Source organism: Bos mutus, chromosome 20, assembly GCF_027580195.1.
Source record: "Bos mutus isolate GX-2022 chromosome 20, NWIPB_WYAK_1.1, whole genome shotgun sequence".
Classification (NCBI taxonomy): Eukaryota; Metazoa; Chordata; class Mammalia; order Artiodactyla; family Bovidae; genus Bos; species Bos mutus.
The window spans coordinates 24,099,337-24,124,844 of record NC_091636.1 but is presented as its reverse complement, the minus strand read 5'-3'; the positions used below and the strand labels follow the sequence as shown (position 1 = coordinate 24,124,844).

General features: G+C 34.2%; 1 protein-coding gene across 5 annotated transcripts in view; it reads left to right on the top strand.

Moving 5' to 3' along the window:
* The window catches only part of ADAMTS6 (ADAM metallopeptidase with thrombospondin type 1 motif 6), a 305,836-nt gene that overhangs the window by 103,132 nt on the left and 177,196 nt on the right, over positions 1 to 25,508 (top strand). For all 5 annotated transcript variants that reach the window (XR_011461451.1, XR_011461450.1, XR_011461452.1 and 2 more), the window contains exons 8-9: positions 9,076 to 9,119; positions 13,210 to 13,315. Coding sequence is in view for 2 of the 5 variants with exons in the window: in XM_005892772.2 (XP_005892834.1) it covers positions 9,076 to 9,119; positions 13,210 to 13,315 (150 nt within the window). In the remaining 3 variants the exon portion in view is untranslated. The remainder of the gene's footprint in view (positions 1 to 9,075; positions 9,120 to 13,209; positions 13,316 to 25,508) is intronic.

Genomic DNA, 25,508 nt, shown 5'->3' with positions numbered 1-25,508 from the left:
TGTGGTCCCCTAAAATACATATTTCATCATCTTAACCCCCAGGGTTATAGTATTAGGAGGTAAGACCTTTAGGAAGTAATTAGATTAGATGAGGTTTTGAGGGTAGAGCCCCCATGATGAAATTGGTGCCCTTATAAGATGGCAATACCAGAGTCCCCCCTCTCTCTCTGCCATGTCCAGATATAGTAAAGAGGTGGCTGTCTGCGAGTTGGTAAGAGGTCCTTCACCAGACCTAGGATCTGCAAGCCCCTTGATCTTGGACTTGCTAGCTCCAGAAATATGAGAAATAAATATTTGTTGATAAAGCCACTCAGTCTCTGGTATTTTATTACACAGCCCAAGCTGACTAATTCAGCAGTTGGCACTGAGAAGTGGGGTAGGTTTAAAACTGGGTAGTGTGTAAAGACTGAAAAAGTTTTAAGGTGCCTGTTAGAAGAAGCTTAGTTGCTATGAAGGGGCTTTTAAAGGTGATTCTGGTGAGAGGTCATAAAAGGAGGAGAGTTAGTTACAGAGAAAGCTTCAGTGTTCTTAGAATATATACAATCGTGAGCAGAATGTTGATAAAAATATGGATGGAAAGACCATTTTGGTGATGTCTCTGTCAGAAGTGAGGGTTATTGGACAATGGAGAAAAGGTGAATCTTACTGAAACTTGTCATAAAGTGGCAAAAAAGCTTGGCCAAATTATGTTTGTGTTCTAGTGTTTTGTAGAAGGTAGAACTTGTGAGAAAAGAAATTGGATATTTAGCTGAGAAGATTTCTAAGCAAAGCATTGAAGGAGTGCCTTAGTTCCTCCCGATTGCTTAAAATAAAATATAAGAAGAGAGACATGAAGAAGGAATTATTAAACAGAAAAGAATCTGGACTTCAAGATTTGGAAAATCCTCATCCTGTCCAAATTGCAAAAAGTGAGGAAATGTGTTCAAAAGAGAACACTAAGTGTGTGGCTGACTGAACCATTTGACAAGGAGAGTAGTGTGGTTATGAGCTACAGACCTCTTCAGCCATCTAAACAGTCAGGAATAGAAATGGGATTATACTAGGAAAAAATTGCCAGCTGGGACAAAAGGAAACAGAAAATAAATAGGATGGAATGAAAGAAAGCTGTGAATGTGAATTATCCTTCAAGAAAAGGGAAGACCTTAAAGACAATTCAGAGACCAGCAGGGCTACTACTCCCACCACAGGCCCAGACTGTGCAGCCTGGGAAGCAAGACTGGCTTTACCTGGTTTCAAAGGCCAAGGCTTTGCCCTGCAGAGCTGCATGGGAGGGCTCTCACAGAAAGCTGAGTGGGTGAAGCCAAGTGGGCAACACTCTGCCAAGCTGAAGGGGTGAGGCCACCTCAGGAAGCCATGGGATGATACCACCACCCCAGTGGTTCTAGAAGGGAGAACAGCATATCAGAGAGCATTATCCTCAAGCCTTAAGGTCTAATAGCATTTGCTTGCTACATTTTAGACTTACTAGGGACCCATCACCCCCTTCTTCATTCTAATTTCTACCTTTTGGAAGAAGAACATCTATTCTATGCCTGTCCCTCCATTTGGAAACACATAACTTTTCTGATTTCAAAAGTTCACAACTAAAAAGGAATTTTGCCTCAGGATGAATTATGCCTAGAGTCTTACCCGTATCTGATTTAGCCGATACTTAGGTAAGACTCTGGACTTTAAAGTTGATACTGGAAGGCATTAGACTTTTGAGGTTGCTGTGATAGAATGAACATATTTGGACATGAGAAGGACATAAATTTGGGGGGTAGGAGTGAAATGTTATGGACTGAATGTATATCCCCCCTGGAGTGCTGTAGTCCATGTCCATGGGGTCGCAGAGTCAGACACAACTGAGCCACCGAACCACACTCCCCATTCCAGTGTTTAAGTCCTAATCCCCAGTATGATGATATTTGAAGGTGGAGCCTTTGTGAAGTAATTAGGTTTAGTTGAGATCATGAGGTCATTAGTGCCCTTATTAGAAGAGGAAGAGACACAGAGCTCTCTGTCTCTTCATGAGAGCAAGCACCAATGAAAGGTCCTGTGCACACAGTGTGTACAAGCTAGAAAGCGGGCTCTCACCAGACAGTGAATCTGCAGCCACCTTGACCTTGGAATTCCCAGGTTCTCAAATATATTAGATTAAAATAATTTTTCTCATTTTATTACAATTGTTTTAGAACTGAGGCCATTTTTTTATAATGAGCCTTAGAACATGAAAAGAAAGCTGAAAAGTGCTGTGTCACCATCACTTGGCTTTTGCCACCACATCTAAGAGAACAAAATGAGACAGCACAGTACATAGGACATTCTGTTTGGAAGTTAGTCTGTGATTTGGTATTAAACAAATGAGTCTCAAGGTTTAGATTTTGATTCATTTCACTTTCAAAAGTAAATCACTGGAAGGAATGCTTCTTTGCAATGATTGTTTCACTTGCATAAGAATGGAAAGTAGTTTTTGAAGAAAGTTCTGAAGAACCCACCCAGGTATTACATCATTGTAAGCTAGTGCTATATTGTACAGATCTTAAAATGGAGCTTCATGGTATGTTTTGGTCAGTTTCCTCTGATAGCCCTGTCTAGCCAAAGTGATTAGGAGATTAAACAGTTTAAAGTATCCACAGCAGAAAAGTATACCAGTGTTATAGTAACAGATATTTAGCTAACTCTGGTTTTGATCTTGGTCAGTCAATTCACCCTGATGAGTTGAGGGTAAGGAAATGACAATGTATGCATTCATCTACTCATTCAAAAAGATCCCTGATTTCCTTTTAGGTATCTGGCTTTATCTAGAATCCTTTTGATCACTTTTCTTAGCTCTTTTTCACCTGTCCTGATTGAGCCCTTTATTATTCTTTCATGAAAAGAAAACAAAGAAAAAAGTACCATAGTGAAAAAGTGCGATTTTTCTATTTAAATTCAGTATCTGGAAAATCTTTTCTCATTGTATTTCAACTTTTCTCTCACAACTTAGGACTTCAGTGTATTTCTTAGCCTAGCCTGTAGTTTAGACAAAGGCCCAAGTTTGGGGACTCCTGCCATATTTGGATTGGTCAAGATTAATTAGAGATTGATAAGGGTGCTGAGAGTATTATTTTTGTGTTACTTTACCACCCCTTCCTTCCATCAGCCAGGAATTTTTATTGTCAGACTGACCTAAGCTAATATGATCAAGCATATCTGTACAGATGAGTGTATGGTGTCAACTGTAATGAAGGGAAGTTTTAGATCAAATTTCATTAAGCATACAAATATTTATAAAGTAAGCAAGGAGTAAAAAACTAGGTCATACTCCTTGTGTTATATGTTGGATGACATTTCAGCTGTTGTTTTGGTACTCTTTGTGTGAAAAAAATGAATTGCATGTGTGCATGAACATATTTTAGGGGCAGAATTCTATTACTCTTAGAGTTGTCAGTTAGCACTGTAATACTCAAACCACTGAGTGGACACACAAGACAAATCTTAGAATCTTTACCCTAGTGTATAGCCTGCAAAATTTGCTGAATTATTGTAAGTGTTCATGAAGAGTAGTAGAGTACTTCTGCGATCTTTCGGCCAATCTACAGATCTGGAGCATCATTAATTTTTTTTTTCCAATGAAAAACACATTTCCAGCATTTGTTGTTGCTTTTCAGTTGCTAAGTCATGTCCGACTCATTGTGACCTCATGAACTGTAGCATGCCAGGCTTCTGTCTCCATCACTGTCTCCATGAATTTCCTCAGATTCATGTCCATTGAATCAGTGATGTCGTCCAGCCAGCTCATCCTCTGTCACCCCTTTCTCCTCTTGCCCTCAGTTTTTCGCAGCATCAGGGTCTATTCCAGTGAGTCAGCTCTTTGCATCAAGTGGCCAGAGTATTGGAGCTTCAGTTTCAGCATCAGTCCTTCCAATGGATATTCAGGGTTTATTTCCTTTAGGATTGACTGGTTTGATCTCCTTACAGTCCAGGGGACCCTCAAGAGTCTTCTCCAGCACCACAGTTTGAAAGCGTCAATTCTTTGGCTCTCAGCCTTCTTTATGGTCCAACTATCACATCCATATGTGACTACTGGAAAAACCATAGCTTTGACTATATGGACCTTTGTCAGCAAAGTGATGTCTCTGCTTTTTAAAACACTGTCCAGGTTTCTTTAAAAAAAATTTTTTTTTTAATTGAAGGATAATTGCTTTAAAGAATTTTGTTGTTTTCTGTCAAAGATCAACATCAATCAGCCATAGATATACATATGTCCCCTCCCTCCCATTTCCATCTTTATCTCATCAATACAAAACCCCTGTTTGAGTTCCCTGTGTCATACAACAAATTCCCATTGGCTATCTGTTTTGCATATGGTAATGTAAGTTTCCATGTTACTCTCTCCATACATTTCACCAGTATCTAGGTTTGACATAGCTATTCTTTCAAGGAGCAAGTGTCTTTTAATTTTATGCCTGCAGTCACCATCTGCATTGATTCTGGAGCCCAAGAAAATGAAATCTGACACTGTTTCCACATTTTCCTGATCTATTTGCCATGATGTAATAGGACTGGATGCCATGATCTTAGTGTTTTGAATGTTGAGTTTTTAGCCAGCTTTTCCACTCTCCTCTTTCACTTTCATTAAAAGGCTTTTAGTTCCTCTTCACTTTCTGCCATTAAAGTAGTATCATCTGCATATCTGAGGTTATTGATATTTTTCCTGGCAATCTTGATTCCAGCTTGTGATTCATCTAGCCCAGCATTTCAAATAAGGTACTCTGGATATAAGTTAAATAAGCAGGATGACAATATACAGCCTTGATATACTCCTTCCCCAATTTTGAACCTGTTCATTGTTCCATGTCTGGTTCTACCTGTTACTTTTTGTCCTACATACAGGTTTCTAAGGAGGCAGGTAACATGTATTCAATATTAATTAGGCTAGTTATCAGTTATCTCTTGTGTTGATAATCAGAGGCCCGTATAGCCAAAATGCTTTCTGATTAAACTTGGCTAAACAAAAACTTATTAGGCTTCCCAGGTGTCTCAGACAGTAAAGAAATCTGCCTGCAGTGAGGGATACCCAGGTTCAATCCTTGGGTCAGGCAGATCTTTGGAGAAGAGAGTGGCAACCCACTCCACTGTTCTTGCCTGGAATTTCCATGGACTGAGGAGCCTAAAGGGCTACAGTCCATGGGGTTGCAAAGCGTCAGACATGACTGAGCGACTAACAGTGAGGGAGGATGTAATAGAGTATACATTGCCTGGATAGTTCAGTCGTTGGAGCATCAGACTTTTAATCTGAGGGTCCAGGGTTCATGTCCCTGTTCGGGTGCTAAGGCTTCATATTTTTTTTTTTTTTTTTAGAGACTTCCCTGTAGCTCAAACGGTAAAGAATCTGCCTGTAAGGCAGAAGACCAGAGTTTGATCCCTGGGTTGGAAAGTTCCTCTGGAGAAGGGAATGGCAATCCACTCTAGTATTCTTGCCTGGAGAATTCCATGGACAGGGCTACAGACTGTGCAGTTGCAAAGAGTTGGACACGACTGAGCAACAAACACGCACATAGTAAAAAGAGTAAAAATCATTATATTCTCCCACTCTATTACCTCCCACTCTCAGATACCCACCATTTACCTTCCACACTTATCTGTATGCAAACTTAATCTGTATACACATTCATATAAACATACTTAAAAATATTTCCTATTGTGCAAACTTATTTTAAGTTTCTTTTGCTTATAGGAAAAAAAATCTGTTTGGCATTCAGAGTATTTAATAATGTTTCCTTCCCACAACAACTCCCCAAATTCGTATTCTGATATTTTACCCTATACTTTGGGTGTTTCAGTCTCTCTGAATTTTTCATGGTTCCCTGCACATGCCATGCTGCTGCTGCTAAGTCGCTTCAGTCGTGTCTGACTCTTTGCGACCCCATAGATGGCAGCCCACCAGGCTCCCCCGTCCCTGAGATTCTCCAGGCAAGAACACTGGAGTGGGTTGCCATTTCCTTCTCCAATGCGTGAAACTGAAAAGTGAAAAGTGAAAGTGAAGTCGCTCAGTCGTGTCCGACCCTCAGCGACCCCATGGACTGCAGCCTTCCAGGCTCCTCTGTTCATGGGATTTTCTAGGCAAGAGTACTGGAGTGGGGTGCCATTGCCTTCTCCGTGCATATGCCATACCCTTTCCAAACTCTGCCTCTTTGACTATTTTGTTATCTACCTAGAATGCATTTACTTTTCTATTTTATCTGGCTAGATCTTTGAAATCCATTTCGGATGTTATGTTCTATATGCATCCGTTTCCTAGTTTTCTGTTATGGAATCATTCCTTCATCTGTATTTCCACAGTATTTTGTTTATAACTTGATTGTGACAATAATCTTAATTATAATAGCTAGCAAGTATTAGCTCTATTATGTGTAAGTTTAGCTCTTTAACATTTATTTAATCATCTTTTAGCATTTTGTGGCTTATCTGCTTATGTGTCTTTTCTCAAATAAACTATACCTTCCTTGTTCATCTTTAGGTTCAAGTATATAGCACTATACCTGGGCACACGATAGGTACTCAGTACATCTGTATATAAAAGAATGAATGTAAAAATGTTGCTTTTAGTACTTGATATTATAGGTGAAGCATAGGTCATAATTGTTCTCTGTGAGTATAGAACAGAGAAGGATAGAGTATGAATTGAATGAAGAACCCAATAAGAAATGAGGTCTTTTCTCTATAGAATGGCTTATAGAAAAATTCTATAGAGATACTAAAGGACTGGAGAAAGCTGAAGAAAATGCAAATAGAAATATCTTAGTCTAGGATGCTTTAGTTTTTATTATTGGTGTCTTTAGCCTTTGTGTAAGTATTTTTGCAGTCATGACAGAATGAAATAATATTCATCAAGTGTAATATAAAGGGTATAGGCAAAATGAGGGCAAGAAAAGAAGATAAGAAAGGACTGCTAAGAGGTGGAAATATAAGTTGTGTTTGTCTGTGGTTTTCAAATTTTTTGCTCAATTTGATCCCTAAAATAATTTTGAGAAATGATGTACCACTTTGCAAATTTTAAATCTAAAATACTTTTAATTGCAAGTTTAAGTAGCTACAGAGACTATAGCTAAAAACATATATTGTGTAAATGCTTCAAGTAAATTTTTTCAAAACTTTGGAGGTGCCTACTTCATTGTCATGAAAAAATGTCTACATAAAATCTAACTGGCTACATCATTCCTAGCTTCCAAATTACTTAGCTAAATCAGACTTTGATGTCTTTATTTTTTAGATCAAATCAGCCTGTTAATACACTCCATGACAACCATCTCGATTCTGAATTCTAATTATGAAATAGATAGATTTACTTATAAACAGTCAGATAGACTGACAGACACAGGATCTTCCCAGGATGAAGCAAGCATCATCCTCTTCAGTTTTTCTTGCTTTTCACATAAAGGATTATCTTCTAGGACCAATGCATTCTTGAATTATCCACTTGCATTATGCTCTGGAGACTTTTATCCCCAGGGGAACAATGCATGGTGACAAGGTTTGGGATGGGTGAGAAGTATGCTTTCTTTTTTTATATAAACTAGAGACAGGCTGATTATGAAAAGTGAAAGAGGGACAGAATATTGGTGACTTGCAGATGCATTTTCAGCAAATCAACTTTAGGTAGGGGTACAAATGGAAATTAATGATTTGGAAATAGGCTCCGTTTAATAGGTAATGCATTTGTATTTGCATTACCAATGAGAGGTCTGTTTATGTTATGTTGAAGATTGCTGGTTTGGGTGGTGTCTATGTGATGTCATAGGCATTACACATATAATCACAAGATAAATTGATTGTGACACCCAGAATATATATTCAAGAGTGTACTAGATACTGGTATCTATCTTATATTTAGGAGTGTACCAGATGCTGCAATCCTGTGGTTTACTAATTACAGGAAAAGAGAGGGCGTGAATGTGTGAATGGTCAGAAGATAAAGTTATGCAAGAGAAGAAATCCCTTTTCTCAAATATAAAGTCATCGAGATCAAGATTTTGAAATTCAAAAGTAGGCAAAAGGAATCTTCAGGGATTTTAATGAAATAACCAACAGTATAATATTTGTTTCTTGAAAATACATTTTGATCTGATGAACAAGAATGAGATTGATTATTAACCCCTTCTTCAAGTGATATGGACTAACCATTTATATACAATAAAAATAAAAAAAAACTTTTCCAACGTAGATTTTCCTGGAGTTGGTGAAAGTTTATTCTTTTTTCCAAAAAAGCTTTTCCTTTCTAGTATAAATTGTAGGCAAACAAAAATGTTCAGTCTTTTTAACTTTATTTTTTATTTTCACTTTAGTAGTTTGAATACTTTTGATTTTAGAGATTAGATTAAAAAGGTATTATAAAAGTACTTAAATGTTTGAATCAATATTGATTTAGCATTCTAAATGTAATATACATTAAAATATGGAGTGTTATGGATTCCATTTTTTATACTGAGTTTTAATGTAGTACAGCATTGGAATAAGTGACCAACATTAGGAAAGATTTCTTTTGAGCAATTTTTTTAGTTCTTTGATATACAACTAGGAAAACTATATGATATCAATTTTATTCCCATTGTTGTTTTGCCCTATTTTTTTTTTAAACAAGAACCTGTGTTAGAGTTGAAGGAATTCCAAATATTGCTTATAGCTCAGAAGTATAAAATACCGTCTGTGGCTATAATAAAAAAAAATGTTCCAGCAGGTCCAAAAGATATTGGGAATAAAAAGCCACCCGTTTGCTTTTTGTAGAAGCAGTAGCATTCTGCAGACAAGCTATTCTAGCTTCAAAACAGTATGGTAGATGGTTTTATGGAACTTGCAATTACAGAAATCCACTTTAACCTTTCTTTCTTACTGGCAGGTGTCCCATTGGCTTGCAGCCAGGGGCTGTGAGTGTAGTACAGCCGGCGTGTCCCCCAGAGTGCTGAAAATGCCGACACTCCAGCTGGCTGCTTATAATTGCACTGATTGTGGTCTGACAACCAAAGCTCCATGAAAGAAATGTGATGAATATACAAAACATTTAAAAAATTTGATCAGATTACAAATTTCATTTCTCTTTTTTCTCCTCTATAGATATGATATCTGCACTTATAAAAATAAGCCCTGTGGAACACTGGGTAAGTTTTTTTATAAAGGGAGGATAGTTCAGATTGTCTTTTTGGTCCAATAGTTTTACTTTTTAATCATTATTAATTTGGTAATTTTCGTTTCTGGCACATCTGAAATTATTCCTATAAAGTATTAAACCTGACCTTTGTGGATATGTCACTGATTAGGAAACAAGTAGAATGATGATTAAAAACAAATTAGAAGGTGTTTCAAAATCATCACACAGTAATACTAAATCAAAAGTTACCACTCATTTTCATATAATCCATCTCTGTAATGTATTTTCCAAAAATACTGAGAGTTTGAGGGCAAATTAAAGCACCTTCAAATCTCAGGAAAGGAAAGGAAAAAGAAACTTGGGAGATACTTCATGCAGAGACATTAAGAACAGTACTTCTTTTGGTCCAAATTTGTGGAAAGATTGTGTCCTCATAAATTAAGATATTATTGGAAAATTTTATTATCTGTACAGAAAAAAAATCCAATTTTGTAAAATATTACAGCCAGACTTGGAGAGAGAGCAGAATTATCTTCCTTGTTCTTCCTAAATATCACATTTTAAAGGCAGTTCTATACTAGTCTACAATTTAAAAAATTATGCATTGTTGCAGAGCGTAACTTCATAGTGGTTAAATGTTAACTGCAAATACAAATGAGGGAAAATGGTAGCTTTCAAGTCAACTAAATTGTTAAGCAACTAGAATTATTTTAAGTAAAAAAGGAGCCTTTTTTATGGTTTTTTTTTTTCCTAGTGTCATAGTGACTTTTTACAGACCTAGAAGTTAAGCAACTGAAGGTGAATTCTCTAGATTCTCTGACAAGTCTCACTTTTCTTATCTGTAAAGGAATAGTTATAAATCTGTTCCTATGCACTTCATGAGAATTTTGAGAAGATCAAATTTAAAGTAGAGGTGGGAGAAAAGGTATTAACCCCACTTCCTGAGGAGGTCAATTGAATACCCCTTTAGAAATTAAAATTTCTCTTGATGATTTTACCTGCCTTCCCAGGCTTCTCCTTCACCATTTCCCTCAAGCCATTTCCCTCAGGATTTATGGTGAAAGAAGAAATCCCAGTTTGCCAATGACAGGTATTATGGTGGAGAAGTTTGCTAGTTAAAATCATAACAGAGAAAGAGCTTTTTTCTGAGAAAGTTCACATCAGAAAGGTTTTCTTCATAGTGTTTTATGTTAACAAGACCAACAATAATCCGAAGGAAAGGAACCTGAGCTAAAAACCAACCACTGGCTTTGACAGTTTTAGTGCATTACCTTTTACAGTTTATTTAGCTCTTTGTTCTTCAATTTCCTTATCTATGAAGTTAAGAGTAATATCTGCCCTTATGCTGCAAGGATATTGTTAAAGTCACTTAAGGAAATATAAGGGTGTTTACTGTAGAAATGAACTGGTATTATTTAATGTAGAAATTATCTATACAGTTTAACTTATTCCCTCCATTATTGTGCAAATTCTATAAGCCTTTATTAAGTGCTTAATCAGTTTTAGGTACAGTATCCACTAAGTCCCAAAGAGGATACCAGCTACAGCTTGTATTCTGTAGCATGTATATTTTGAGGAAATAAATATGTATAGCTATATTTATATGTAGGTCTGTACATAGTCTATTTTGCTTTTTAAAAGCAGTTTATTTATACTTGAGATACATTCTTCATTGGGACATAAATAGTAACACTGCCTAATGCTTTGGTATATTTTAATGTCTAGAATCAATATATTAATACTTGGGTACATGTCAATGTATTTTCAATCATATAAATTATATTTTTCAAATTATAAACTATTATGAATTATTTTTATACTATCTCTTATGCTGAAAACTGAATGAACTGCATTATATATACATGTGTTGAATTTAATATATGGCGAATATGTTATCAGCACAGTTGATCAGATTTTTTTTTTTTTGAGTGGTCTTTTTAGTAACTTTCATATTGGTTTTATGCCAATTCTTGAATATTGTCTTGCTTAGTACTGCTGGTGACTAATTGTGACATGGCTAAGTAGATTTAAGCAGGCAAACTGGCCATCATACTGAGGAAATCTAAATGACCTGATGATAATCAAACCCTTATTAACACAATCACACATAAAAACTGACAGCTTCAATTTTACAAGAATAGAAAAAATGGTGGGGAGTTGTAAAAAATATATTAGCATCTAAATTCTTTATTTTAGTTAAGATATACCTTGTATTTTCAATAAATCGTAGTTATTTCCCAGAACTGTTCTTTCTTAGATTATTCTTTTAGTAGAGCTAACAATTTTATAGCAGATGCAGAAGTAAATCTGTGCTTGCAAATACACCTTGGGGAGTCATTTAGAATTCTCAATTAAAAATAGGGCTATATGGCACATACCAAACAAGAACAACAATAACAACAAAAAGATAACCTATTGAATAATATATTTGGGAAATATAAATAATGTTAATTTAGCAATAAATATTAGCAGTTTTTTTAAACCAGATTTCATAAAGCTCAAAAGAGCAATAATATTCAAATAGAGTGGCTTTATTTTTCCCATATTATGGGTCATATTGAACCCAGTAGCTTAAAAAAGATAATGGACTGCAAAGTTTTTTGTATTTTCCCTCCCTCTCTTTTTCTCTCTGTGGAGTTTAGAAGTAATAGTCATTAAATTTTTTTGATTAACCAAAAAAAAAAACAATAAGGTCATCTTGCCCAACTAATCTCTCTTTTTACTTCCTCTTCTTTAAGTCCCAAGACTTCTAGTTGAATGGAAGAGCAGAACAAAGGTATCACTATTAACTCTGTGAAACAGAAATTACCTCCTTCCCCAATTCCTGCCTACCCCCCAACATAAAACAGTAAAAAAAGCAGTCTTTTAGCAAATCCAATACTAACCTCAACTTTGTTCCAATATGGTAGTAAGTGTTGATATTTCATATTAATGGATACAATAGAAATGCAATTTTAGAATTTTCTTGTCAATAAGAATATGAATTGGATAGCTTTTACTGTTCCAAATTAGTGCAACTGGGATATTGTTCCTAGCACAGAACATTGTTTATTGCATTCAGTAAATATTAATTGAATTAGATTGAAATCACTTTTCATGGGAAGATAATTATTAATACCTGGGTGATGATAGTAGACTCCTAATATATGAAATATTTTTTTTTACTCTTTCTTCACTTTATTCTACATATATGTGTTAAGTATGACTTGGCATCTATTTCCTTATAACACATGAAATTTTATCTTTCACACAAATATTTTTTTTTTCTCAGCACTGTTTTAAAGTTATGGACTAATCACAGAACATGGTATTCATTTGAAAATAAATATTAAAATTTTTACATAGTAAAATTCCCAAGAGAAGAATGCCTTCAGTAACATAACATTTCACCAGAATCAGTGAATTAACACCATAGTTTTTGCTTTATTACTAAAACTCTACTTCATTTAGGGGAGTGAGAGAGGAGAGAACCACACTGAGTGTGTGAATGACTTTCTGTCCATTAAAATACTTAAAGAAATTGTTGCATCACTTGCAGGACTAATTTCAGAAAATTTAAAAAAAAATGCAAAAACCTCGCATCTTTAACAGTTCTTTTTTCTGTTTTGAATCATTCATTTATGTTTTTATAAAAATGTCATTTTAAAAAACCATTTGGGATTCCCTTTTTCTGGTAACTAAAAAGTTGCTTGTATATTTTTATGAACCCACTAAACTTAAACAGATCTCTTTAGAAAAATAATGTGGATATATTTTGCTTTCTACAGCCTGAAGAATGTTAAAATAGAAATGCTTTCTTGAATTCCCTCTTCTGGCTCAAGTTACTAGGTGGTCCCAAGTTACCAGAAGTAAAATTTATAAATCTAACCCCTAGTCTAGACATTTTCCAGCACTGACTGCAGTTCAAAAAATATTAATGTCTAGCCGGCAAAGTGAAACTCCCCCCAGTGATTTTGCAAATGACTAGAAAGTTAACCTTTTGCCAACTGCTCCTTCTGTGCATGGAGGTTATTAAAAAGAATCCAGGCATTTATAAGTATGGGCTTTTTAAGACTGAAACACCTTGGCTTGACCCTTTGTGTCTCCTTCTGTTTATTCAGGCTTGGCCTCTGTGGCTGGAATGTGTGAGCCTGAAAGGAGCTGCAGCATTAATGAAGACATTGGCCTGGGTTCAGCTTTTACCATTGCACATGAGATTGGTCACAAGTGAGTGAGTTTAAGAAAATCAAAATAAATTTTAGAGCTCCACTTTTTTGAGCAATTCATAAATAACTACTGTGTGAAATGCCCGTACTCAACCATATTTTATGCCTTTTTGTCTGATTTCAATAGAGAGTGTTATCATTTAAGGTTTGGGGATAAATCATCTTAAGAATTGGAGACTTGTTAAATAGTCTCTCTGATTCAGTGATTAGTGTCCTCAGAGTAGTGAATGCACTACACTTAAGTTTTTTTTATATACGTTTGAAACAATTTAGCTTTACCATGATCCACTCAACACCCAATTTCTCACAGTCAAATTGTTTAAATGATCTTTCATTTCCTAAAGTGACAATACATATATATTTAAAAATCATGATTGACATCATTACCATAAAGTGAACTTTGATTTTTCACTGTTCATACATCTATGAGTATGGCCTTTTCTAAGTTTGTGTAATTACTGCTGTGCAATTTGCATTTTCAGGTGTACTTGTGTGTCAGTAAAAAACAAAACCCTGATATTAGAGGAGTAGTGAGATATCATTCTCACTACTTTTTAGGAGGATCTGGAGTTTTTAATATTTGTTTTCAATAAATCTGCGCCAAAAACTATCCTATGACTTTCCCCTCCCCCAACCCACCACCCAGTTGCAATAAAACCCTTACTTTATTTCAAGCAACAGGCAACAGTAAATGTAAAAGCTTGCTGATGTGGAGGAAGAGAAGTTTGAATGCTTTAAAAGGATAGTCAAACATTTTAAACTAAAAGAAGCAGGTTATTTGCAAGAACTTCTGATGTTGTTTGTATGCCTTAAATTTTTTACAGTCTGCTTTTTTTGGTAGAAAAATGGATGGGGGAAAAGAACAAACAAAATGAATGTTTATTGTATACTTGCCTCAGAGGTCATTCCTGAGATAAATCTGTAATTCATTTTTTTTTTCCATAAGTGAAGAGTAAAATTGGGTCAGTCTCTTGCATTACTTTGAAAGTTGCAATTAAAATTTTACCACATTGGTATTGATTTATGTGTGAATTCAAGTAACCAACAAGTTTCAAACCTGACTTAATTCAGACACAAGGAAAGTCAGTATTACACTTTTAATGAAGCCCTAAAAATATTGGTATTCTAGTTTCCATTGCAATAAACAGCAGGGAAACAAAAGGGAAGAGCCCTCTTAACCAGGCAGTTTATCTTGAACTCACTTAAAAATCTGACTTATTAATGACTGTCATAATCTTATGCAACCAGACTGAATTTAATAGGGTCTTTTAGGTTCAATTAACTTGAAAGGTTAGGACAAGTAACATGCAGCAGATGAATAATGTGTCAATGAGGGCACTATTACCTCATGCAACCACAAGTTAGTCAATGTCAACATATGCATTACAAGCCCCGTTCTTATATGCACTTAAATAGGCAAGGTGAGGGTTTATCTCTTTTGTATTTTTTATTAGATTCTAACTGAGCTACTATAAGCTTATTAGATTTTTTTGTTGACCTTATGGATAATTCCTTGTAATTCTTCCTAAGATGAATGGTTTGTACCTTATGTAGAAGAAATGTAAAAGAGAAGTAGAATATACCTCTTAAGATGTATGTGCCTTGGAGTAACTATTTCGCAGCTAATTCTTGTTTGATAACGTGAAGGAAAATTGGGGGGAAATCCACAAAATGCTTTTCCGTGTTGATTCCTATATCTCTATCCCCTTATCCCTTTATCTTCAGACAACTAGTTAGGATGTGCTAAACATACCCCCTATTCATGGATGAAAATTCTTTTACTTGCTTCTAAGATCGTAGGGTTGAACTTTAAGGAATTTAGCAAGTCAACTCTGGTACAACTCATGTCATTCTTAAAATAAAGTGCTGAAACAAAATAATATGTTAAATATATCAGGAACTTTTCAGAGTATAATGTGCTCTATATAGAGTATAAGACAAAAGTTTTTATCATTTTTATCATTTAGTAAGGTAAATGTTAGTGATTATGAAAAATCTTTGACCATGAATTAGTGAGAAGTGCCTCTACTGTGTTACTAGACTGTGAATATTTTGTACTAATTTTTAGGCTGAGTATTAATAGAATATGGTTTTGCACCCAGGGTATACTTATGTACTGGAGAAGGAAATGACAACCCACTCCAGTATTCTTGCCTGAAAATCCCATGGACAGAGGAGCCTGTTGACACTATAGTCCATGGGGTCACAAAAAATCGGACATGACCGACCACACACACATACTTATATGGGGATGGTATATTTTAAACAGCAGTGGATAGCTAAGACTAGACCATGTTCATTCCCGTATGCAAGCAAAAAATCAGCTTCTTTGTCAAATGAAAAACTGATCTGTATGCTTTATTTAAATATGTCTGGCTTTAACACAGGCCACAAGCTATCAGCAATTAATGAAACCTTAGAGAAAAGAGTCTTATTTGATTTTTTTTTTTTTATTAATTATGTAACTGCCATAGGCTTGGAGAAGGCAATGGCACCCCACTCCAGTACTCTTGCCTGGAAAATCCCATGGACGGAGGAGCCTGGAAGGCTGCAGTCCATGGGGTCGCTGAGGGTTGGACAGGACTGAGCAGCTTCACTTTCACTTTTCACTTTCATGCCTTGGAGGAGGAAATGGCAACCCACTCCAGTACTCTTGCCTGGAGAATCCCAGGGACAGGGGAGCCTAGTGGTCTACCGTCTATGGGGTCACACAGAGTCGGACACGACTGAAGCGACTTAGCAGCATAGGCTTTAGAAATTGAAAAAAATTATGTTGAAGAGAATTCACAAGAATTCAACCAGGCATGTATATATTGAGAAAGCTATATAATATATTGTACAAAAACAGATAATCTTAAATAGAAATCTTTTAAGAAATCAATATTTTTAGAGATATATGTTGAAGTATATGTAATTCAAGTAGCAGGACATCTGAGATTTGCTTGTTAACAGAAGAAGAAAAGAGAAAGATGAAACAAAAATAATAACATTTTGAATTTTGTAATCTTAATGATATGTGGCTGGGATGACAGTTCATTATGCTACTCTACTATTATATATGTCTGATTTTTTTCAGAAAAAATGAACAGGTTTTGCAATCATAAAACTTTTAGATTTGACTTAACTCATTTATTAATTAATAGCAATTGAGTGAACTATAATTCTAATTTTGGAAGAATTGTTGAAAGTTGTATTGAAAGCTGCAGGGATATATAAGTCTTGCTTTTGGAAATCAGTATCAATATTTGGTCTCCAGCAGAGATATACTTTTTAAAGAAGATTGGTTAGGAGATGCATTTTTTTTAAAGAAGGAAAAATGTAGCAAGACTTCAGGATAAAACTGTAAATTTTTGTAAACAAAAACTTTTGTTAGGAAGCTGTTATTGTTCTCTTTATTCAAACTTCCCCTCTCCTGCTGCAAATACCTACATATCTTTAATTTTATTTTTTTTATAATTTTATTTATTTATTTTGACTATGCTGGGTTTTTGTTGCTGCATGCGGGCTTTTTCTCTAGTTGTGGTGAGTAAGGGCTACTCTCTAGTTGTGCTTGGGTCTCTCATCGCAGTGGCTTCTCTTGTTGCAGATCTTAAGTTCTCGGGCTCACGGGCTTCAGTAATTGTGGCGTGCAGGCTCAGTAGTGGCAGCCTCTGGACTCTAGAGCACAGGCTCAATAGTTGTGGTACACGGGCTTCATTGCTCTGTGGCATGTGAGATCTTCCCTGACCAGGGATCGAACCTGTGTCTCCTGCATTGCCAGGCAGATTCTTTACCAATGAGCCACCATGGAAACCCCCTAAATATCTTTAAATGTTTTTTTGTTTTTTTGGTGGATATATAATACATGGAGACTTTATTTTTTTCTTTATGTATATATATATATATATATATTTTTTACTTTTTATTTCATATTGGAGTATACTTGATTAAAAATGTTATGATAATTTCAGATGTACAGCAAAGTGATTGAGTTATACATATACATATGACTATTCTTTTTCAAATTCTTTTCCAGTTTAGGTTGTTACATAATGAGCTCAATTCCCTGTGCTACACAGTAGGTCTTTGTTGGTTATCCATTTTAAATGTAGCAATGTGTACAAGTGTTGTGTTTTCTTGATAGAAGGCTAATAATAAACATACACTAAGGTAGTTGGTACTTGAATGCCTTTGTCTAATTTTGGTATCAAAATAGTGTTAGTCTTATAAAATGAGTTAAGTATTCTGTTTTTTCAAAGTGTTTGCTTTCCCATAAGTAAGTTTTAAAATGGTTAGGTATAATTTGTATACAATAAATATGCATCCATTTTGTGTACAGTTTGATGAATTTTGACAAATGTGTATAACCGTGTACCCATCACCGCAATCATGATATCAACATGAATATTACCTGAGAAAAGTCCCTCTGCTCCCTTTTACAGTCAGTCTCCACACTCCTACAGCTTTTCTTGGGCCCGGACAACCACAGATCTAATTTCTATCTTTATAGATTAAACTTGTCTTTCCTATAGTTTCCTGTAGTTTTAAGTAGACTCATGTAGTGGGTACCTGTTTGTGACTAGCTTTCTTCCCTCAGCACAGGTTTTGAGATTCATTTCATGTTGTTGTATATATAGATAGTTCTTTTTTTTGTGAAGAATATTCCATATCATAATAGCATACATCACATTTTAGGCTATTTCTCGTCTGGAGCTATTTTAAATAGATTTGGTGTATAAGAATGTGTATGGACATAATGGTTTCATTTCTCTTGGGTAGTCCTGCTGGTAGAATGGTATATGTTAGTTTCACTTTATAATAAACAAACTCTAATTCAAAATGGCTATTTTGCATTCCTGCTAGCAATCTATGGGAGTTCCAGTTACTTCAGATCCTTGCTGACATTTATTATTATGTCTTTTTGATTTACCCATTACACATTTTAGTGGTATCTCATTGTGGCTTTAATTAGTTAATTATCTATTTTCTGATAAATAGTGATGATAAACATCTTTTCATGTGCATATTTGTTATTTATTATCTTCTGAAATGGCTACTCAAATTCTTTTCCCATTTGGAAAAAAAAAAAAAAAAACTGAGGTGTTTCTTATTGAGCTGCAAGAATTCTCAATATGTTCTGGATAAAAGTCTTTATCATATATATGCAATGTGAATATTTTCTCCAAGTCTTTTGCTTGTCATTCATTTTTTAATAATGTCTTGTGAAAAGTAGAATTTTAAAATTTTGATGAAATCTTATTTATATTTTTTGTATGGTTTGTGTTTTTGTGTCCTAAGAAATCTTTGTCTACTTCAAGATTGTGAAGATTTTCTTCAATATTTTTGTCTCAGTTTTATACTTTTAGCTTTTATATTAAGATCTATAATGTACTTTGAGTTAACTTTTTTTGTATAATGTGAAGTAAGGGTTGAAATTCCACTTCTTCCTCATATGAAGATCCAGTTATTTCAGTTCAATTTGTGAAAAAAATGTTGGTTTGTAGCTTTCTTTTAATTTCTTTGACTAGTTGTGGTATCAGAATGAAGTTAGTCTTATAAACTGAATTAAGAAGTGTTCTGTTTTCTAGAAGAGTTTGTGTACATGTTTGATATTATTTCATTTTTAATGTTTAATAGACTTTATCAATGAAGCCATCTGAGCCTGGAATTTCATTTGTAGGACTATTATTAATAATTTAATTTTTAAATTAGATGTGAGATAACATATTTATTTAAATCTTTGAGTCTTTTTTTGGGGGGGTTAACTTTGTCTTTCAACATATTTGACTATTTCAGCAAAATTACCAATTTTGTTTTACAGTTATTCTTATTATTGTCTCTTTTAATGTCTATAATATAAATAATGACATTTCATCATTTGCTCTTGATATTTGTAATTTGTGTTTTCTCCTTTTTTTCCAGCTTTATTGAGATATAATTGACATATAACATTGTATAAGTTTAAGGTGTACAGCGTGGTGATTTGATATACATATATATTACGAAATGATTACCATGATAAGGTTAGTTAACAGATCCAGCACATCATATAATTGCTTCTTTGTGTGGGTATGGTGAGAATATTTAAGACTGATTCTGTTAGCAAGTTTCAAGTATACAATACAGTGCTTACATGCGTGCTAAGTTGCTTCAGTCGTGTCCAACTCTGTGCGATCCTATCTGTGGACTGTAGCCCATCAGGCTCCTCTGTCCATGGAAGTCTCCATGCCTCCTCCAGGAGATCTTCCCAACACAAAGATCAAACCTGTGTTTCCTGCATCTCCTGCATTGCAGGCAGATTCTTTACTGCTGAGCCACAAGGGAAGCCCATACAATACAGTTTTATTAACTATAGTCAGCCATGCTTTCCTGAGACCCCCAGAACTTATTCATCTCATAACTGGAAGTTTGTACACTTTGAACAACATCTTCCCATTTCTCCCAGACCCCAATCCCCTGACAATCACCAGTCTACTCTATATGAGTTCAGCTTTTTTAGATTCCACATATATCATGAGATCAAACAGTATTTGTCTTTATCTGACTTATTTCACTTATCATAATGCCCCAAGTTTCATCCATGTTGCAAATATTTTCTTCCTTTCATAGAGTCCCTTTTATTTTGTTGATTGTTTCTTTTGCTGTACAGAAGGGAATGGCAGAATTTCCTTTTTAATGACTGAATAATATTCCACTGTGTGAGAGGGGATGTGTATCACATTTCCTTTATCCATTCATTCATTGGTGGATACTTGGTATGCTTTCATATGGCTATTGTGAGTAATACTCCAATGAAGATGAGAGTTTAGGTATCTATTTGCAATAGTGATTTTATTTCTTTTGACTACATATCCAGAAGTGGGATGGCTGGATCATATGATAGTTCTGTTTTCAATTTTTTTGAGAAAACTTAATACTATTCTCCATAGTGGCTATACCAATTTACATTCTCACCAACAGTGCGAAGTAGTTCCCTTTTCTCCACATCCTTGCCAGTACTTGTAATCTCTTGTTAACCATTCTAACAGATATAAAATTATATCTCATTGTGGTTTTGATTTTCCCAGGTGATTAGTGATGTGAGCATCTTTTCAAGTACTTGTTGGCCCTGTGTATGTCTCTTCTTTGGATCCAGTTGATAGTGCTGTTCAGGTCAACTGTATCCTTACTGATTTTTTATTCCTGTTTGATCTATCAATTGTTGGGAAAGGGATGTTTAAGTCTCCAATTATAGTGATGGATTTGTGTGTTTCCCTATACTTTTGTATCAGTTGGGACTCAAATTGTATCAGTTTTGACTCAAATGTTTGACACTATTGTTAAATGCATACATTCTTGTTAAGTTTTTTGTCTCCTTAGAGAAATGATCTCTAAATTATTATTTAATATTTTTATCCTGAGAATTTCTCCTTTCTGAAGTGTTCTTTGTCTAAAATTAATATAGCTGCCCCAGTTTTCTCTTGATTCATGTGAGCAAGGTTTTTGTGTATGTCCATCCCTTTAGCTTCACTGGGTCTTTATATTTATAGTGGATTTCTTAAATTCAGTATATAATTGGTTCTTATATCTTTATTCATTGTGATAGTTTCTCTCTTTTAATTGATGTATTTAAACCATTTATATTTAAAGTGATTATCAATATAGTTGAATTAATATCTACTATTTTTGTAACTTTTCTCTTTGTTGCAGTTTGTTTCTTTTCCTTATCTTTTTCTCCTTTCTCTGGTTTTAATTGAGCATTTTACATGGTTTCAATTTAACTCTTCTCATAGCTTATCAATTATGGTTCCTTTAAAAATTTTAATGGTTTCTCTTGAGTTTTAGCATAAAAATTTTATATAAAATTTATATATATATTTATTTTTAATTAATTAATTTATTTAATTTTCCTTTTCCTGAAGCACTTCTTTTAACATTTCTTTCAGTACAGGTCTACTGATAATAGCTTCCTTCAGTTTTTGTTTGAGAAAGTATTTATCCTTCAGAGCTTTTGAAGAATAATTTTACTGGATATAGAATTTGCATGATGTCTGATGAAAAATCGCTGCTATTCTTATCCTTGTACTCTACAAGATACTTCTTTTAAGATTTTGTGTCTTTTGTCTTCTTCAATTTGAGTCAATATAAGTAGATATCGATTTTTTAAAAATATTTATCCTGTTTGATAGTCTTTGAACTTCCTGAGTCTGTTGTTGGTATCAGCTCATTTTGGAAAATGCTTGGTCATTACTTCAAACATTTATTCGACTGTAGTCTTTCTTTATTCTATTTCTGGTATTTACATTACATACATGTAATACCTTCAGATATTGTTCCAGAGTTCATGGATGTTTTATTCTGTTTTGGGGGGGGCATCTTTTTCATTCTTTTTTCTCTCTGTATTTCAATTTTGGCAGGTTCTATTGAGCTGTCATCAGGCTCACTGATTATTTCCTCAGTTATTCTGGTCTACTTATGAGATCATCAAAGGAATTCTACATGTCTATTACACTGGTTTTGGTTTCTAGATTTTCTTTTGATTTTTTTTTTTAGAGTTTCATCTTTCTGCCTGTTACCTATCTTTTCTTCTATATTGGCTACTTTTTTCATTAGAGCCCTTAAATATTAATTATAATTATCTTTAATTCCCATTCTGTTAGTTCCAAAATTTGTATAATATCTGAGTCTAGTTTTGATGATTATTTTTTCCATTTTGACTGTGTTTCAGCATGACTTGCCATTGTTTATTTAAAGCCAGACATGATGTATTGGGTAATAGGGACTGAGGTAAATAGTACTTTAATGTGAGGTAATAGGCATTCTGTCAATAATTGTTAATGAATGAATGAATGATTGAATGATAAATGTTCATATTACAAGGTCTAACTCTAAAATGAATGTTGTGGTTCCTTTAAGGTTTTACACCCTTTGGGAAAAGCAATGAACTTATTTTTTTTCTAACATGGAAATATTTTTTTTCAATGGAAGATGACAAACATTTTACTCTGTCAGTTGATTAAACTCTAGAGCTGTATGGTGCCATTGTTATTTACCTAAACTAGTAATACCATGTATGGTATAATATACCTGTTTCTTCCTATTTGTATTAGATTTTATAAATCTACTATAAAATTTTTATATATTTCAAATTAGAACATATTGCTATTATTATTAAAATACTACTCCATAACTGTCAGGGCTAGGAAGAAGCCAAAATTATGTTAACTGCCTGTCTACATATGCATACATGCACATATGTACACATACATATATATATATATGTGTGATATATATTAATACAATATGTATTTTAATATATAGGCGTCACATATGCAGACATACTCCCAATAATAGCTAAAACAATGATAGTAACATTAAGATTTTTTAAGAAAAGTTCTTATAATTCTAACAAATTTAATTATTTCAATAATTAAGTCTTTGCTATGACATGCAGTAATACAAAAAGTAGGTAAAACCAATCAGGTAATTACTGAATTAAATGTCTAGAATTACAGGACGGAATAGTGTTATATAAATATTAAACCTACTGAAGTAGAATTCAGTCACTGTCAACTTTAAGAACTTTGATAAGGCACTCTTTTCATTTTGCAAGAAAAACAAAGAATGAATTTGTAGGCAGACACGATTGTACTAATCGGTTGACATAAATTTCAGCTGCCATAAACGAATTCAGTTACATTTCGCTCATAGTACATGGAAGATTATAACAACAGAGGTTTCCTTGTTTCAGCTGCCTTCCCTATCTTTGCCATGGTTTTCTGTCTTCCCTACCTTTCACTGCACATGCACACAAACAAATGCACGTACATGGACACACCTTGCCCCAGATCTTAGTATGTCTCAGATAGCTTGTTTCCTCTGACCCCTAGCTTCTTTGCAGTTAATGACAGGAAAAGAGTGTGAAGTAGAAGTAGAAAACATGTAAATGCATTATAGTGATATCATTGGCTTTAGAAATCTAACTTTCAACTCAGAAATGTTTATACTAAATGTGAACATTGCTTTCTACACATGTGGAAAAGAGTCTAGGTCCTAGATTCTTTTAGGTACCTCGCTTGTTAAATATCTTCCTAAATAAGTTCAGAATCTTGAGTTCACTTAGTTTAGTAAATTGTATATAAAGCCCAAAAGTAGAAGTGAATTCCAAACTCTGTTTTAGAAAACACATGAACAAATGGTAATAGCTATCCTAGTGGGTAGCTGTTAAATCTAAAAATGTTTGCCAGATGTGGGTAGAGAAGTTTCTGAATACATCCCTTAAATTTCATCTTTGCTTTTTTATAACAAGTGATTCGTAGCCAAGATCAGTTATGACTAAGAACAGATCAAAGAGAATAAATGGAAAATAATTGTAAAGAAAGATGTCCCTTTGTGCCTTTGTATTTTTCTGCTACAATGAGAAGATGTAGTTTTGAGATTTTATAATTGTCACAATTTAGACTATAATTATTTCATCACTTTCTGAAGAGAAATTTAATCATATTGAAAATGTTAGGAAACTATTCTTTTTGTAATTGTAAATGTGTTATATTTTTGAAGAACTGAGTAGTCATCTACTTATTTTAGTGGAGAATTTATATTTAATAAAATGAAAAGCAGAGTTTAAAGTACCATGGTTTTCTAAAAAGAACAATGATGTTAATATATTAGCAACATGGCAAAATTAACTGCTTAGACAAAAAATTGAATTAAGCATTTTAAGATTTTCCTTAGCTATATAGATTTTCTGTTAGGTTTGAAAACATCTGTTTTGATTTTTAGAAGAAATCCTGACAATGCGTATTAAATTTTTACTCAGCAGTCTATATTTACGCTTTTTCATTTTTACAAATCTTCCAAAAGAACCAGTATTAATTGTGTACCAGAATCAAAAGTAAATTGTTATTTTGTGTTACAAGAGATGCATGTTTGATCCCTGGGTTGAGAAGATGCCCTGGAGTAGGAAATGGCAGCCTGCCAGTAGGAATGGCAGCCTCCAATATTCTTGCCTAGAAAATTCCATGGACAGAGGAGTCTGGTGGGCTAGAGTCTGTAGGGTCACAAAAAATCAGACAGGATTGAGCGCATGCGCACACACACACACACGTTGTATTACTTTTGCACTGTTAAATGGTCATATAATATATGGTGAAATGACATAAAATGTAACCACAAATGAGCTGCCTTGTATATATCTTAAAACATAAGACATTCTTTCCTAAGATATATCTCTTTGTATCTGTCTATCATAGAAAGGGGAAGTTTAAATATAGTTTCAAATGAAAAAATATCATTTGCATAGAAAACTATGTACTTACATTTGAGAAAAGCATGTATAACAATAGATTAATATGTACGATAGACTCCTCAGTTACAGAAACTTAATGAGTAACCTTTATTGCATATCTCTTGGTCTCTATATAGCAATCACCTTGTCTCTGACGGATGATGCCATTTATTTTGACCTGAAACCTGCCCTCTAGCCCATTTATTACTGCTTATATGATAGTACGTACTTTCAGTGTATTATTCACCATCAAGGGATGTATAAATGTATGATACTTCACAAATTATGTCTGTTATGGTTCACAGTTGATCAGTATGTACTCTCTCATTGATGTACAATTTATTTGATTCCAGAGATTTACTGAGCAGCTGCTATATTTACCAAATATATAATGTATTATGGATACATTGATAATGAAAACAGTTTTCTCTTTTGAAGGAACATGTCTTTTTATCACTGTCTCTTTTCCTCTTTTCCTTGGTCAGTTTTCCAACTCTCGATTGTGTCAAGAACATCTTCTAACTCCCTCTTTTTTTTGTATTCTTTTTTTCTTTCATGATAATACTAAGACTTTTTTTTTTGTTTCCTCTGATTGTACAAAAACAGTGTTGAGTATGTACTGGCACTTTAGCTTGAATCTAGGCAACCATACTAATAGTCATTGTATTTGTTACCATCACTCCAGTTTCACTTAAAAATATCTTTGATGAAGCAGAAGAATTATTAATTTTATTCAATCATGACCCTTAAGTGCATGTCTTTTAACAAATCATCTGTTTCACAAAATGGGAAGTATGTAAACCTCCTGTTGCTTCATGTCTTGGTCTGTTGGTTGTTGTAATGAAAAGCGCTTGTGCAGTTGTTTGAGATGAACTAGCTGCTTTTTCCTGGAACACAATTTTTATTTAAAAGAACAAATGAAATACTATGGGTGGTTAGCGGAAATTCA